The following is a 17,113-nucleotide window of genomic DNA, read 5'->3' as shown; positions in this document are numbered from 1 at the left end:
ATGCAGACTTTTGATGATGTATAATAAATAATTATTGAATTTTAGCATAATACCTTTATGAGGATGAGAGTTTGCATGTAGAATTTGTTTAACTATAGAAGTTACTGAATATAAAGAATGCAAATCCCTCTGGGCACAGCAGAAAATTCTTCATGTCACACAAATAATCTTTACACTGTCCTCAAGTCATGACTTGGGAGGGTCCTATTCTTACAGGTTCAGGCAGTGGCAGCAGTGGGGGCGTGGGCAGCGGTGTGAGCACACTACAACACATGGTGAAGCAGCCGTCACTTACCAGCAACATCTCTCCAAAGACAACAACAAACTCTTCCTATTACTTCTCATCTCTGCCGCGTGGCATCATGGGAGGGTACAACAGCCTCAGCAGACCTGCCACCCTGCCTCGCCAACCCCTGCAGCAGCTTCTGCTTGATGGCTACAGCAACTCCAGCAGTGGAGACAGCAAGAGGAACTCTGATTCAGTCCTCTTCCAGAGACTGTTCCACCCTCTTCCAGCATGTGACCCCGCTGTTCACTCAGGTTCAGGGTTCCATGATGTGTTCGATGCTGCTCGTGATCCTGCGTGTAAGTTGAGGAGCCTCAATGTCAGCAAGTGTTTGCTTGGTGCAGAAGATGCCCTTTGTCTAGGTAAGTAACTTTTGTTTCATTAAGCTTTGTTATTTATAGATGTTTTATAAAATCCAGAGTTCTGTGTGTTGTGTAACTAGACATCCACCTGACCAGTAAGTCTCTTGTTAATCTGTGCATAATTATACCTTGTAATTAATTAGAATAGGTGACAGGACATGCCATAGCTCAGATGGTTAGTTGCCAGCTTCTAACCAGTGAGGCTGGGTTCAGTCTCAGGCTAGTCCATGTGAGATTTTTTGGTGGAGAAATTGGAATACGAACAGGTTTATTTATTTCCCGAGGACTTTTGTTTCCTCTGCGTGTCGTTATTTCACCAATGCTTCATAATCATCTACCATCATCGGCTGCTACAGTAGACCCATTTGATGGCCGCAGTACCAAGAGATGTGATCATCCCACTCCTTAAATGGTCATCATATAACAACTTCTGTTCTTATGCTTACTAATAACACAACACACAACTTTCAACATCTGATTTTTGCACACTCAGCCATTAGTAACCTGATCAGTGTGCTGAGGGTTAAGACTGTGACAATGAGCTTAACAAGTTTTCCAGTGCTGCCAAAACTAAAGAACCTCTACAATTTTGACAGGACAGCATCATAACAAATTTTGTCAGAATTCCATTACATTAAGTATTTTGAGGTTTGGGGTTTGAGGTTCTCACATCTGTGACTATGAAGATTGCTGGGATATGACACCATGTAGTCTAGTAGTTTTCCAACAGCGTTTTGCGCAGTATGCTGCTTCCATTTTCAGGGCAATACACTCTTCGAAACAGTGCTAATAATCTACCAGACCACATAGTGTCATGTCCTACAAGGCAGTAATCTTCAATATTGAGATCGTATTATACTGTAAGTGCAGATAAGGGCAGGTCTTTTACAAATCCATGATCATGACACACAGGAAACCCAGAAATCTGTATTTGTACATAGTCACTTTATTAAAATCCTTCATTTCTTGAGCACATTCAGTTTGAAGTGGGATGCAATAATGGATGTCATACAGGTGAAACTGTAAGGCGGTCATTATGCCTGGATGCACTGCGGCTGGAAGGTGGGACACGCCTGGGAGAAGTGCTGCCCGTGATTCTTGGACTAGCAGACAACACATCCATCCAGCTGCTGGACTTGGGTTCCCAGAGACTCATTCTTGAGGATGGCCCCACTCAACTTGTGTGCCAGTCTCTTGCCAAGAACACCAGCCTCCGACTTCTCAGCCTAGAGGGGTGGACGTTTAGGATTGAGGTAAACCTGGTTCCTATTTAATTAATTAGATTTTAGTTTTTACACCTGCCCTCCCCCTACAATTGAAAAATAAGGAAATATACCAAATATAATATAAAAAATTAAAAGTATCATTAGTAAAATTTATTTTTTCTTGCATGAATAGTCCAGGACAGCCAGTATAACCTTAAATGGCTTAAACATAAGTTTGTAAGCAAATTTTCTACTACTGTACATCCAGTAAAACTAGCAGCAGCTATGTGCAGGAATAAGAGCTTGTATCGATAAATCAGTACAATATGACACCGTGAGCAAGTATTCTGTACCCCAAATTCATTGTATCAATATACCAGAATGACATAATTTCTTGGTAGTATAAAATATCTTCATTAGCCTCCATGTTTGAAAGTGATGACAAGCATAACCTTGCTCCTTACAGAAAGCTTTTTGGAAACGTTTCTGTTTGTTATTAGGAAAATGATGATGTGTGAATAAACATGACAGTTGTGAAATGCAAATAAAATCAATATGTTTTGTTTCAAACCGAATTGCATAATAACATTTTGAAACAAATGAAGGGATTTTAATTATGAATACATATTACAGTTGTTTATATTTATGTACAACAATTTTTAATACAAACAAACAACCCTTTGTTCTAAAAACATGTTTAACGTTGAAATATACAGCACATTGGCAGATATGTTACTTTTGACTTCTGACTTCTGACAAGTTTGCTGGTACATATCAGTATGTTTCCAAGTATTCATACTGGACTAATATAGCACTGTAACTAAAAGTAATACAGATCTACATTGTTAAGACTGAGTTAATTTAGTATTTTATCAGATTAAACCAAAGGATAATAAAACAGTTTGGTATTGATGCAAATTCTGCAGTTTTTATACAGATTTCAATACCAATTAACATCTGTACGCAGAGTGTCAACGTAGCATATACTCGTACAAATAGAGAGCGGGAGATGAAATTTCAAACCCCTATCATGAGAATTAATTTTTCAATTCAACTACGAAAACTGACTGAAACCATATGTGCTTAAAACATAGAGTCATGCATTATTTCATATGGTCTGGATATCGTGTTTTCTATTTTTGTGAAAAACAGTTACAATAAAAAATATGTAAGACATTGAGACAGTTATCCTCTGCCATATCCTGAAGAACATATTTCATGACACGTTCCACACTGACGTTGAACAAAGGATGAAGGTGAAATAAATCCAGGCTTTGTTTGGTGTAACAACAGCTACAGAAAAGGGGCAAGAAGTGTGGATGTTTGCAAAGGGTGAATATCTTGCCCGAAGCACGTTTTGAGGTTACAAGGATTGCCTTATCCCTTCAGTACTGTTTTACTAGAGTTACATTCGCTATTTCGCAAGTTATAAGAATCCTCTAACCCCTCTGATTCGTTTGTGCATAGTAACCAATTAATTTTGAAATAATAAGATACAGCTACTAATTTTAATCTACACAAAGTTTACCTTTCGATTCACTGATTCGTTTGTCTACCTAATATCATTGGTTCAGTAGTTACCACCATAAAGCCAAAACCTACAATGGATGTAGCACGCCAGCTGTTCTATTTTATAGAATGTGAAGAAAACAAGTTATCTTGTTTTAATGAAAGGTCCATATTCTTCCACTATTTAATGCCACACAAAATTTTAGTCATACATAAATGACACTACTGTAGCTCCCATCTCAGAGGCTTCCACAGTCATAAAGTTAGTATTATCGATGGCAGGAGATTGAAAGAGGCGTGAATGGTGTGGCCTCAAATTACATGACATTTACGTCAAGCTTCATGAAAACCCAGTCATTAGGTCAAAAGTTATTGGTGGTAGGAGTAGCAACCCCCCCCCCCTCTCTCTCATGCGTGCACATTGTGCACGCATACATATGCACAATAATGCCCCATGGATGTACAATAAATTTTATTTCCAAGAATCACACTTCCAAATGACTGTTTGTCTGTGGAACATATTGAGAAAACTCTTACTTATTTGATTTATGTTGTTTTATCAACAGTTAAGGTTATGGGACACCAGTAGAGGAGTTAATAAAGAATATCTGATTTATCTGAAATTTGAGGTTTTCCAGGCAGTGAATATGAGCAGAACTGGTACAACAGCACAATAAAATCAAGGGGCCAACTGGGGAAACACGTTATGCAAACCGATCTGTCTTGAATTAAAGCTTATTGCACTTGATCTCTTATTCAAATTGTAACCATGAATTAGCAGTATTCTAAATGTATTATGCAACAATGTAAATAAAATTGTTTTAAGAGTTAGGACATCAATGGAAATTATTGACACAGTGTCTTCTAATTTCGTGTTATTAATTGTGAAGGAGTTTTGAGAAAGTTGATCTTTTTTTAACGGATTTTTGGTGGATTGGGCGTGTATCTGCCCTGAAATTGAAGATGAATGTCAAATGACATGCAATGCTGTGTGGTCTGGCAGAAAGTTCCAGTGTCAGCTGAATTTCAGTAATTTTGTCTTAAAGAATGCAGCTGAATTCGTTAAATTAAATGTAATACGTACAGGATGAATACTGAGAAACATTTTCCTGCAGCAGGAATGCTGTAAGAATAATTTAGAAGCCAAGTTTAGACACTCTGTCATTCTATAGCAGAATTACAGATCATATCAGCACTTCTTTTTCCATAAGCTGTGATCAGTTGGTAGATAAGATACATGAAGCTTTGGTAGGATATCCGTTACTACTCTACAGTACCTTAAGCTATAGTTCTCAGAAATACCAGTAGCTGACACTAACTTTAATAATTTCATACACAGTTTCTTCGGTGTTAAAAAATGTATGGAACAGATCCAGTGCAGTTAGTTGCAAATGATAGGTAACAAAACTAGTATAAATGTGTCAAGGTAACTAGAATTGTTATGATTCTGCATGTAGGATGCCAAAGATACTGTAAGCACAATATCAGTAATTCCCTGTTCCAACAAGAGGAGGGAAATTGATTATTGCAGGGTAATAAAGCTAAAATTTTATTAGCCATAAAAATTACCATTTTGCGATAGAAGAGGCAAGAAATGATGAGCTATGCTGAAGTGAAAACATACTGCAAGTGCAATGTGTGTTACACTTTAGATTAAGTTTCATCGGGCATCCCCATTTCTTGTAATAACTCGTTCTTTCTCTCAAGGCTAAAGCTCACACAAACTTTACATGTACAATCAGATATATATTTTGTGAACAGAGAAGTAAATGTGTAAAGCAGTGTCTTACAAATTCAAGAACAGACTAATGTTGGATTTGAGATACTCTATGAAGAGTGCTGTCTTCTGGAATGTGAAGCTGTGGAGACCAGTAGAAAAAGTTCTTCAGTGTTTTGGAGGAATTTATTGCCTCCAGCTTCAAAATTGAAGCATAAGCCAAGCAAGCAATCAGATTGGGCTCACTCTTACCTCTTGGTGCTTGTTTTCTTGGGTTATTGTTCAACCTTGAGGATGGAGACAGTATATTCCTCCAAAACGCTGTTCAGTTTCTAAAGGACTACATGATGTCACATACCAGATGGCAGATGACTAATGTGTAAAGTAGAAGTTCTAACTATAACAGTTTCTTTATTACAGTCCGCCACAATACAACAATATAAATGAAATGAAAATTCTAACTATAAATATATTTAATTGACTTAAATTTTATCAAGCGAAGAATTCTCTTGGTCAAAAAATGCCAGATGAAATTCTAGCATTCAGAAATGTGGCAAAGCATACATTTTTCTACATTCTTTGCATACATGAAGTAAGTATTATGTAAACATTTCGTTCTCTTCAGACTTGGTAACATTAATATATTTCTCCTAGAAAAATATTTTATGTAAGTTCAGAAACACGCTGATTGAACATTATGCACAAACTTTCACAACTTTACTTTTGTGTTTCAAATGAGTCTCCATGTTTTGCATGTTGCATGTATTTATTAGTTCTGTTTAGAACACCTGCTATATGGAAATGTTCTTATTTTGTGTCCACAGGAAGAAGGCTCTCTCTCAGTGTTTCTTGGATTCCTTCAGTCCACATCAATTCGAGACCTTGTTCTTGCTAACTGCCGGCTGCATCTTGCTATACATGGTGGTCGTCTTTCACGTCTTGGCCGTCTTGATGATTCAATAGCAGAGATGCTCAGCTCTTTGCCTGATTTTGTCTGTCCTGCCGTTGTCTTCCTCCGCCTTGGCGGTTTCCAAGTGACAGTGAATGACCGAATGGCGCTTCGTGGGCCTCACCTTTTACCATTCCTTCGTGGTTTCACCCACCTCAGTGATCTAGACCTGAGTGTGGACAAGAACTCTGTCAGCAGCACTACAAGTAGTCCATTGTTTGTGGATGATAAGGCACTAACTTCTTTCTTCCAGACTTTGTCCGCTAGTTTCAGAACTCTTCAAAGTCTCAAGATGAGTCACTGGAGAATTTATCTTGATGACAGTGACAGAACTCTGCGAACAGTTGGGAGGGCTCTCAAGACATGTTCTCTTAGTTATCTCAAAGTGAATGGCCTTGGTGTATCTGACAGTGCTCACAAAGGATCACTTGAGCATTTGTTCCTACAGGCAGTGGTAGCAAATCTAAGTTACCTTAGTTGGTTGAGTATGGTTGGTGTCTCCCTAAGCCCAGGTCAGTCTGCAGCTGTGGGGAAGTGCATCAGGGATCGTTTCCCAGGAACAGCTCTAGAGGTGAGTGCGAAAGATGTAGGTGCAGAAGCTGTGAAGGCTTTAGTTGCAGCTCTGGAGGATGGGGGAAAGATTGAGGTTATGTATGTTGGTGGACCCAGCTGTAATCTTCGTATCCAAAGGATTCTTAAAAACCAAAAATTAAAGGGAAAATTCAGAAGATTTACATCTCTTAAAGAATGAATGTTTGTTTTAATGACATGTGCAATAACCTATACATTATTCTGGTATCAAAAACAAGTAGGAGCCACCTTCCATGTCTGTAATGACAAATGCTGTTGCTTGAAACTGAGTGATCAGTCTTCATCCAGAGTGTCAAAAACCATAGAAGAATGACCCAGAAGATGGAGGCAGCAGGTTTCTCCAAAACATTGATGCCTATCTTCTAGATTATATGGCTTCACCTCTAAGAAGGATACATAATCCTCCTTTCATGTCGATTCTTGTACTTAAAGTTGCAATAATCATAATTTTAGGTGCTTGATAACTAAGAGAAAAAGATGCAGTGAACTCTCAATTATCCACAATAATGGAGAGGGAAAGTAGTATGGTTAATTAAAATCAGTGGGTAAGAAAAATACGTGTACCTATATCAATTAACTTTTTATACACTAAAACCAGTAATGAACCGTAGACTGCAGATTGCACTGGCCACTAAACAGTGAGACAAATATCCTTCCAGTGAAACAAAGCAAACCTTGTTCAGTGATAGGACCAACATGAATAACAATAAAATCAAGAATAGAAGGTTTCAGCAGAGTGAGAAAATATACAGTTTACTGCAAATAACTGTAAAACATTGATTTTTATTATTGAAATAGAAGTAATAAGCAACATTTAAATCATATAGGAAGCTGTAATCAATTATTCATTGGTTCTGAAAGTTACATCGTTAATCCACAAAGCAGATAATCTGCTCATGGATAATTCAGAGTCTACTGTATGCATATAATTAAAGACATTACAATAAACTATGAACCCTATTTAAAACTGGTCTTCAGTACTGGTGTTCATCTATGGTTAAGAATGAAATTATAATCTATTGAAATCACACATGACAGTTGTATTCAATCACTTATATTCCTATAAAATGTAACTTTTGTGGAATTGGACTTCATTGTTAGCCCAGTTTGTAAATAACGATTAATTATGTTTTTGGGTTTGATTTCATTACATCTTAGATACTGTAAAGTGTTAAAGCCTTGAAACACATTGCTGTGAATGTTATATCATTGTATGCATTTTAAAAACACAGGAATTAACTAGAAATCTGAAGAATTGGTTAGCATGGACTGTGTATGACTCATATGTCATTGTAACTTAAAAAATAAGAAAGCAATTTAATTGGTATATTATCTATGTATTCATTAACAAATGTTGGATAATAATGATATACTGGCCACAGTATTAAACTAGAATAATACAGTTGCAAGTTTCAGGAACCAATAAAATCCAATGGATTCTACATAGGAGATTTGTTTTAATAGCTAATTTTTGTATTACCTTTTCTATATTTGAGGAATTGAGTTTTAAGATGGTGCTATTTTTGTTGAGAATGACATGGTGTACATCATTTGCAGGAACAAATTGATCACTGTATACATTAATATGTTTTATTCAATAATATAACAAATCAGATTTGGTAACAGTCAGGTATATAATTAGATTTGGGATATATACATATAAATAAAAGTGACTTTTTGCGGAGTTTTAATGAAATTGCTAATATTTAAATGTGAAACAATCATCCACATATTATACCTATTTATGAAATTTTTAAGTGGTGGGAAATACTTTCATGTAAGAAGGTTATGTGTCAGGGAAATCTGTTAGTACTTTCATCATCCTGGAAAGCTGGGCTTTAAAATATACTCGTACTTCATATGAAATGTAAACAATTTTATAATAGAAAGCAGTCTTCTGGGATGTGGCACCGTGTAGATGTGGTGTTAACAGACGTTTTGGAGGAACATATCGCATCCATCTTCAGGGTAGAAGAAAAAATAAGAAAATCCACATTGGTCTACTTGCACCTGTTCTCACTGTCTCTTCGCTTGCGGATTTTTTTTTATTTTCCCTTCTACCCTGAAGATGGAGGCGATACGTTCCTCCAAAACGTCGGTTAACACCACATCTACACGGTGCCACATCCCAGAAGACTGCTTTCTTCATAGTCACTGCCGTGAAAACCTCAGATCTTACAATTTTATAATAAATTACGGACATCCTGAAATGTGTCTAGTTTTCACTTTTAAATAAGAAATGGTGTTTTGTAGTTCTAACTGTAGGGGAGAAGGATAGGAGCCAAATTCCTGTTTTATTTCAGAACAATTCTGTTTCATTACACAGGTTGTGAAAAGGTTGCTCAAAAGTTGCAATAAAAATTTATGATAATGTCAGATTCATTGAAGTTAAATTTAAAATCAGTGTTTCAGAGACTTTCTCTGTGTCTCCATTATCAGGCTTGATGTCAACATTCATCCTGATGATGGAGAGATAAAACTCATGGAAAAATTAAATTAACCAAGATGTGGCTGATCATCATAGAAGATGTTGATGCATTTATTTGCCATGGGATTCAAAAACTTACATTCAGAACATGTCTGTGAAATAGAATAGACTTGAGCCTAATCTGCAGAGGACAGAAGAAGAAGAAAAAGAATATGATTAGCTTCAGTAAATAGAATTCTATAATGGTGATAGATATGGAGCACTTTATTTCTGAGGTAATGTGAGGTCATCACCATGTCACCACTACCAAATTTTTAAGCTTCCTACGAGAACGAGGTGTAATGAAAACATTGCCTATGAATGGCAGTCTGTGTGTGAGAGAAAGGTGCTAACAGCATTTACATAATATTTCAAATTATGTAAAACCAAACTTGGCAAAATATAAACACACTTCTTAGCCCATTTTATAGAAATGAGTGTAAATTAATCTCTTCTGGGAAGTCTGTGGAATGAAAGTAAGACCAAGCATTCATACTATATTTATTATACCAATTTTAATTTTCTTATTGCATGTATTTCTCGATGCTGCCAGTATTTATATTATATTATGCTGATATGTGTACACAACAATATTCGTGAAAAACGAGATAGACACTATTGTATCAACATTTGTTTTTATTTTGCTGTTGACGCTACATGTTTCGGCCCTTATATTGGGCCATCATCAGGCATACAATGATACTAGTCTTAGTTCTTGAATTGCATCTAATTTCAATATGGATCCATATTGTGTTCTTGTGAGTTTTAAATGCATAAATTGAATTTTCAGTTAAAACATAAATACTTAGGCAGTAAAATTTAGAATTAAAAATTGAAACTTAAAAATTAACATTAAATTTGTACAGAAATGAGATCCTTTGTGACAAATCTCTTTAAAACTTTGTGACAGCTATGTGCTGATATGCTTATCCGGTTGTAGAAGCAATTATAGTGTGGGGTGCCTGTGTATCGGGATCGTCTTTCATAAGTTAGGTCATGTGGTTTCGACCTTGCTATCATCTTATGGAGCTTATGCTTGTTATTCTGTGCATCACCCAACAGATTGTTTACTTGGAGTGATCTGTAACAATATTATTTAATTATTATGAGGTAAAGCTTGTTGAGTGTATTGTTATTAAACTCTCTTAGGTTGTTTAGTAAATGTACTTATGGCACTATGCTACAAGCAGGAAGGTCGCAGGTTCAAATCCCGATGAGGTTATTGAATTTTTTTCAATTGACCTAATCCTTCCAGCTGCATTATGACCCTGGCCATGGGGATGACTCAGCCTCTAATAGAAATGAGTACCAGGAATTAATTAAATAATTTTTCTAGGGAGTAAAGTGCAGCTGGCACATAAGGCTGACAATCTTACTGACATCTTTGAGCCGATTGTCTAGATAATGTGGGACCCTCAACATCTCAACCCTATGGGTCTTCACAGGCTGTTACAGGGATAGCTTTACTTTTTACTTTACCTATACCAGATTTTTTATGATGATATGTGTACAGGCTGCTCCCTGTGATGGTGTTGTCGCTATGTTGTAGCAGTTCGGTCTGGACTACTTGCTGGGGGGGGTTATCTGTGTATGTGTTTATGTTCGTGTAGAGTCAAGTGGTAAGAGGTGGTGGGGGAATACTGTGAATGGTTGAAGGGCTGGAGGAGGGGTGGGGTTTTTTGGTGTGTGTTTTTATTAGAATATCGACTATGGGGTTATGCATATCTGTAAACGTATCCTTCATCTGTAGGCCTTTCTTCATTATGTTGTATATATCTTTCTAATGTGTTAAGTTTGGGTCCCTTCCATTCTATATGTAATATTTTCATGGTCTGTGCCATCATATTATATGTACTATATCCAGTTTGCAAGATGTGTTTTGCAAATTTAGAATTTTGTTTATTGGTCTTCATAGCATTTATATGTTCTCTATAGTGGACTTTGAATGTACGTCCTGTCTGTCCAATATATTTGAGTGGGCGCTCACCGCATTATAGCTGGTATATACAAATATAAGTAATTTCAAGTTTTGTATTCTGAAATAAGTTAGTAATTGTTTTAGTTTCTGGGACAAAATAACAACACGTAACACTATAAGAACCATAAAGAACTAACACTATTATCATTGTACACCTAATGATGGCCCAATGTATGGGCCAAAGCATGTAGCGTCAATAGCGAAATAAAAAAAAAATGTTGATACAATAGTGTCTGTTTTGTTTTTCATGAATATTGTTGCGTTGACTGCCCCCAGTATACATACATATCCTATATATAACACACAACAGGATGCATACTATTAAGATTATATTATGCTAAATTGTAGAATGATGGATGAACGATGACCTCAAAAGGATATGAAAAGATGAACTCGAGTCCTAATTATGCTGGAATTGCCTGGAAAGACTAAGGAAAATCACGAGAAACTCAGTCAAGATAGTAGTCTTGAAATCTGACCAGAAGTTTTTAAAGTATGTACAGAAGTATGTTCTTTACTCTTGTAATCATCGAAGTGCCATATAAGAGACGAAACCCCAAACTTAAAGACAGTTCTCATGCCACATTTCTCATACCACCATTTCTGTGTCGGATACTATGAACTGATGTGTCCCTGACAAAATAAAATATAAATGATGGCTTCTTCACATCCTCACTAGCTAAAACAGACAATGTATGCATAATAATTTTAAGCCTGAAATTCATCTAAATAATGTTTAAAAATTAATTTCCTATCCCACTTCAGTGCTTGGCCAGCCGATTAATACTGCTTTGGGAAATAATTTCAATTTACTGGGCAAAATACCGAGCTTTTTTGGTGTTAGAGCAGATGGTACATACAGAACTAAATAGTCTGCAGCCACTTCTTTCTAGTTTGGAACAAATCACAGTTAATTAATTCAGTATCAGCTGACTTCCCCACACACACTTGAGAAAATGTTGATCAGACTACATTATTGTGGTATAAAGCAAATGCTATTTAAGCCTTTACTTTTGGTTCATCAGAGCAAAATTTGCTGCCCTGTATATGACATGTCAGAATTGTACCACAACTCTATTACCAAGATCTGGTGTGTGGAAATTAATTTTCCAATTAATCTTCTTCCAAGAAGCCTTGAGATATATCCTTTGTAATCAGAACAGTATGTGCTCCCCGACTTTTACACTTCAAGCACTCGATGGTCATAAGGTATCCTCTTCAGCATAGCAGTATGTCAGTTATAAAGTGAAAATTTCTCAAAGTTCTCTTCTTATGATAAGTTACATTTCCAGAGGGATTGGTGTTCCTTAACATAGAATTTTTCTATGCTGCAGTTATCGAATATGTATTTGCATTACTAAAGTCTTCTTAGTCTGTAAGCCGCATCATGTTTAGATAAAATACGGTACTTCAAGTAACTTCATCTGTTCCCCTCATCCTGTGATATGTGACCTTGATAAACTGCTTTCAGGTTTAGCCTTTCGCTTGAATGTTTGTGTAACAAATATACAAATAACAAATGAATTTAATACAGTCATTAATGGCATGCATGTAAGGATTATCCATTACTATAAATTATGTTCTTTTAACGTTTTTGCCTCTACCTAATAAAAAAACGCGTTGTCCTGAAGGCTAGGGGAGATAAGCCATGTATTTGTTCCCATGGATTTTAGGAAAATAAAATTGAATTTTTAAAAAAGAAGGAATACTACCAAATATAACAAATAACAAAACAAACTCCGTGGCTTTAGTCGACCGCAGCTTGTCGGCGAAATTAGTGTAAACTTTTGCGGATATAGAGTGTCGCTTGGTCAGCGCAATGGATTCCCACAGTCGTTAATTACGGTTTTCTAGACCGGGGTCGCTACTTTTCCATTCAAGTAGCTCCTCAGTTATCCTCACAAGACTGAGTGGACCCTGTTCCAGACCCACTACTTCTCAGAAAATCTGGTAGCGCCAGGAATCGAACCTGGGATCTCAGAATCTGTAGCCAAGAACCCACTAGACCACAGAGGCAGTCATACTACCAAATATCAACACCAAAAATTAAAATTGTGTTTAAAAATGTATTCTTCATACTGAATAACCTAGGGCTATCAGAAAATTGCTTAAATATAACTTTGTAAGCAAATTTTTGGCTGCACCCCCTTAGAAAATTTATGCCCCCCCTCCCCTCAAAATAGAAAATCCTGGTGGTGCCTGTGCACTTCTATTCACGATTCTGGTACCATATTTAAATCATATCTTTTTGCTTAAAAACAAAGCTATAAGATTAAGGTTTTCATTGTGGTGAAGATCCATATTGTGGTCTGTGTTATGTCACAGATGGTAAACACTTACAAGGCTTCATGGTGTCATAACCCAGAAGACCACAATGTTAAAAGCACCCCTGTCATATTGTAATGCATTATACAGGGAAATCAGCTAACCTAAATTTTTATTTGAATGTTTCATTAGAAATTTTGTAAGTGTAAGTAAATGGCTTATGGAAATCTCATAGCTTAAATTTTCCACTCATATCTACAGTTATTATTAATTTAGCTGCATGATTGGAAATACAGACTTTGGAATGGTATACAATCAGTTTTCTTGATCAAAAATAGGATTTTGCAGTGGATAGTGGAAAATTTCATAGGTATGCTTATAAACTCCCAATTTTTTTTTTCATTGTATGCTCAAATTATGCAGGAAGAAAAAGATGAATGAAAATTTAAAGATGTGGAATTAAGAACTGGAAGGCTCCATCTGAATCTGCCCTAAGTTACAGTTTCTACAACATAATGTGAGCTGGTCCTGGGAAGAAAATGATGACAGTGATGATATAAATATTTTTTACAGACTCAAAACATAGCTTTGTCATATAGACTGTATATTAAATTTTCAAAATTATCTATTATGTGTATTACTAAACTTCTGTATATACTAAAATCATATTCTGTACATTTTGTATTGACATACTACTGCTGAGAATGGATTTTTTCCTTAGTTTGTATGGAATATAAGATAGCTGGAACAAATTTGCATGCCAGCTGTTGCAGAAAGTTCTTTGATCAAAGATTATTTTAAATATAAATGCAGTAATAGAACTGTAACAACTGTGCATATTTTTTGTATATTGTATATTGTGAGATATCCGCATAAGCATTGTTATTAACTGGAATTTTGTGTACTATAAATCCTGTTTTATTTTGTGTAAATTTTTATATTGTTACAATCAGTAAAGGAACACCAGTGTTCCAATAGTAACTGCTTTCAAAATGCCATTAAAAATGTTTCCCATCCACTACAGACACAATAATTAGACTAAGGGATAAAATCCCATGGATTTAATTGTATAAATTGTATTTTAAAGTTGAAAGCAGTAATTCAAAGACTAGCAGTTAAATTTCTTACAATTGTAAAGTTCATCATGTACCCACTAATATGTGATCCAAATTCTGTGTTAGCCCACGCTCCTAAAAGAAATCTTTTCTGATCATACACATTTATCAAAATGAATAATGGATGTACGTCTTGTTTAGAATGTTTCACTCTTTGATCTTTCATCCTATTGAATTTTAGATTGATATATAAAATAATTATTTTTGTTATTTAATGACTGCATACATGTATTCTATTGCTTGGTAAAAGATAAGTGTAGTGTCCAAGGCTCTGTTCTTATGATCACCAAGAAATGTTCTAATATATTCAGATGTAGGGGTCCATATATTCCCTAGTGTAAATTAATATATTTATAAATACATGTGAGGATTACAGTATATTAAATATGTAGAATCAGAAAAAATAACAAATAATAAACATCCTTTGCACTAAAGTGAAGTAGCTTAGGATAAATACTTGCAGAATTATTATATAAATCCCAGTTTGTAATGCTTTTTTCATCATAATTGTAATAAGTACTATTTAGTTAAATGTGACTCTTTTACCTCTTACTGCTAAACAAAAGTAAGATGAAGTTGTCCCTATGCTTAGCTAGTTAAGCACTATGCCATGAAGTCATATGGGGGAGTGGATGTATAGACCCACATTTCCTTGACCTCAGCACTAGTTGGAAGTGAGTACCTCTTTCTGACAGAGTAATACATTGCATTGGGAAGATAATTTCAGGTAGAAACATTTAAAAATGAAAACTTTTCTATCATCATCTACACATATCTAGAACAATATAGACTCCAAAATCTTGCACTTTGTTGTTGTGTTTTATATAATTGAATAAATGGAATCCCATCCAAAAATTCACTATTTTATAGTGTGGGGAAAAGGCAAATTTGTGACAAACATATTTTCAATTATAACATAAATAAATTCAAAATCCAAATAAACTAATGTAAAAGACTTTATAGTGCATGTGTTGTAGTATTAAACAATGTAATTGTCTTGATTTCCAGTAACATAACAAGGCGTAATGAGTTCTAAAAGCTTCATCATTCCGTGAGCCAGTTTGCTAATATATTTCTTACATCTTGAACTCTCATCGACTTAATATTTTTACAAGTTTACTAATTTGTTGTTGCTCAAAGAGCAGTGCCTTTTTTGAGAGAAGTGTCTCATTTACTCAAAATAATGGCACTGCATATATTTATCTTGTTGTTATTTGTACATATACATGTTGTGAATATATGTGCCACTCAGTTACTGTATGCTATATGGTGTTAGTATATGGTACTACTATATTCTTGAAATGTTATTGTGAAGTTGTCAGATCATCAGATAATTATTTATACTATTGTATGTTATTGCAAATGTTTAAACTTACTCAACAAATTTTGAAATATGTCAACAACTATAAAATCTACTTGGGTGATCTTCTTACATTCTTGTCACTCCCCACATCAATTATGGAGTCATAGCAATTCTCTTAAATGTGGATTCTTAACTCTGTTCTTAATGTGGCCAATAATCTGAGAAAATTTCAGTGCATTTATTTGTCATGAAAGACGCAAATCTTACGTACATTACAGAGTTATTTTATTTGTATAGTATTTTAATCAGTATTTATCACTTCACAACATATAGATTCCATCAAGAAATAAAGTAAAATTTTCACAACATCAGTGATACTGGAAATATTTGATAATTCATGAGGAATGTCTCTACAAGTACTACAGATTATAACATAGATTCATAATAATAACTCTCACTGACATGCAAGCAATTAATACAAATATATTTTGACAACAGTATTTGTTGAGTGGTGTAACATGCAAAGAATATTATTGTCCATTTTGTAAATATTCAGTAGAGTTTGGGATTATGTAGATAATAGTTCATGGTGTTCTAGCCACATAGCTAGATGTGTGAAGACAGATTCAATATTTTCATGACTTGTGAGAGCCAATGTATACCTTGACTCATGCAAGAACTCTACTTGTTACAAAAACGTAAGATGTGTGTATGAAATATCCATGTATTGTACAAACTGTTAGAATCACATTAGCACTTTAATGAATTAAGAATAAAGCTATGTTGATAACTGTAGATAAAATTAATATAATCAATATTCATTATTATAGTACATTTTTGTTGTACCATCATGTTCCAGCCTTGTGACTGCAGGAGCACTATGCAGCAGTCAGTCCATCATTTTTTACCTGCCATGCATGACTTATCATCTAGAAGCGTGTGGTCAGCTTCAGTTTAGGATGGAAAGTGTAAGTTAGGAAGATCTAGACAAAATGATTATAAAGAGGTAAGCAACAGGAAGTGCAAATCAAGTTACCAGTTACTACTGAGTTCTGTATATATCATAGCTATCTTTCTGACACTAAGAGTCCTTCATCAACCTGAATTCAATTTAATATATTTTAATTCATGTATGCAACTACATGGAGCTATGTGAAACTTGCTTATTCTGAACTCTTTGACTGTTGTGTGTAATGACATATACTCATATATATATATATATTCATTTCAAGGCAGCATTCTTTTTAGAGGTGCTACTTATATTCAGGCAAATATGGTACATGTAATTTACTTTTGGAGAAATTCATATATATATATATAGTGACATGTTGCGCAAAGGAGAACCCCCCCCCCACCAGCAGTGACG

At 35.2% G+C, this 17,113-nt stretch overlaps 1 protein-coding gene across 6 annotated transcripts in view; it reads left to right on the top strand.

The window, feature by feature from the left end:
* The window catches only part of LOC111865358, a 525,090-nt gene extending 508,192 nt beyond the window's left edge, over positions 1 to 16,898 (top strand). For 5 of the 6 annotated variants that reach the window (XM_033751788.1, XM_033751789.1, XM_033751792.1 and 2 more), the window contains 3 exons: positions 217 to 648; positions 1,663 to 1,901; positions 5,904 to 8,536. In XM_033751788.1, coding sequence (XP_033607679.1) covers positions 217 to 648; positions 1,663 to 1,901; positions 5,904 to 6,779 — 1,547 coding nt within the window. In that variant the 3' untranslated portion in view covers positions 6,780 to 8,536. Of the gene's footprint in view, positions 1 to 216; positions 649 to 1,662; positions 1,902 to 5,903; positions 8,537 to 16,606 lie in introns of those variants that run through there. The other variant, XM_023853308.2, reaches the window with a different exon arrangement.
* The last annotated feature ends 215 nt before the right edge of the window (positions 16,899 to 17,113 follow it).

Source organism: Cryptotermes secundus, unplaced genomic scaffold, assembly GCF_002891405.2.
Source record: "Cryptotermes secundus unplaced genomic scaffold, Csec_1.0 scaffold114, whole genome shotgun sequence".
In the NCBI taxonomy this organism is placed as follows: Eukaryota; Metazoa; Arthropoda; class Insecta; order Blattodea; family Kalotermitidae; genus Cryptotermes; species Cryptotermes secundus.
Note: the sequence above shows the minus strand (reverse complement) of the source record. Positions and strands in the feature narration are given on the sequence as shown.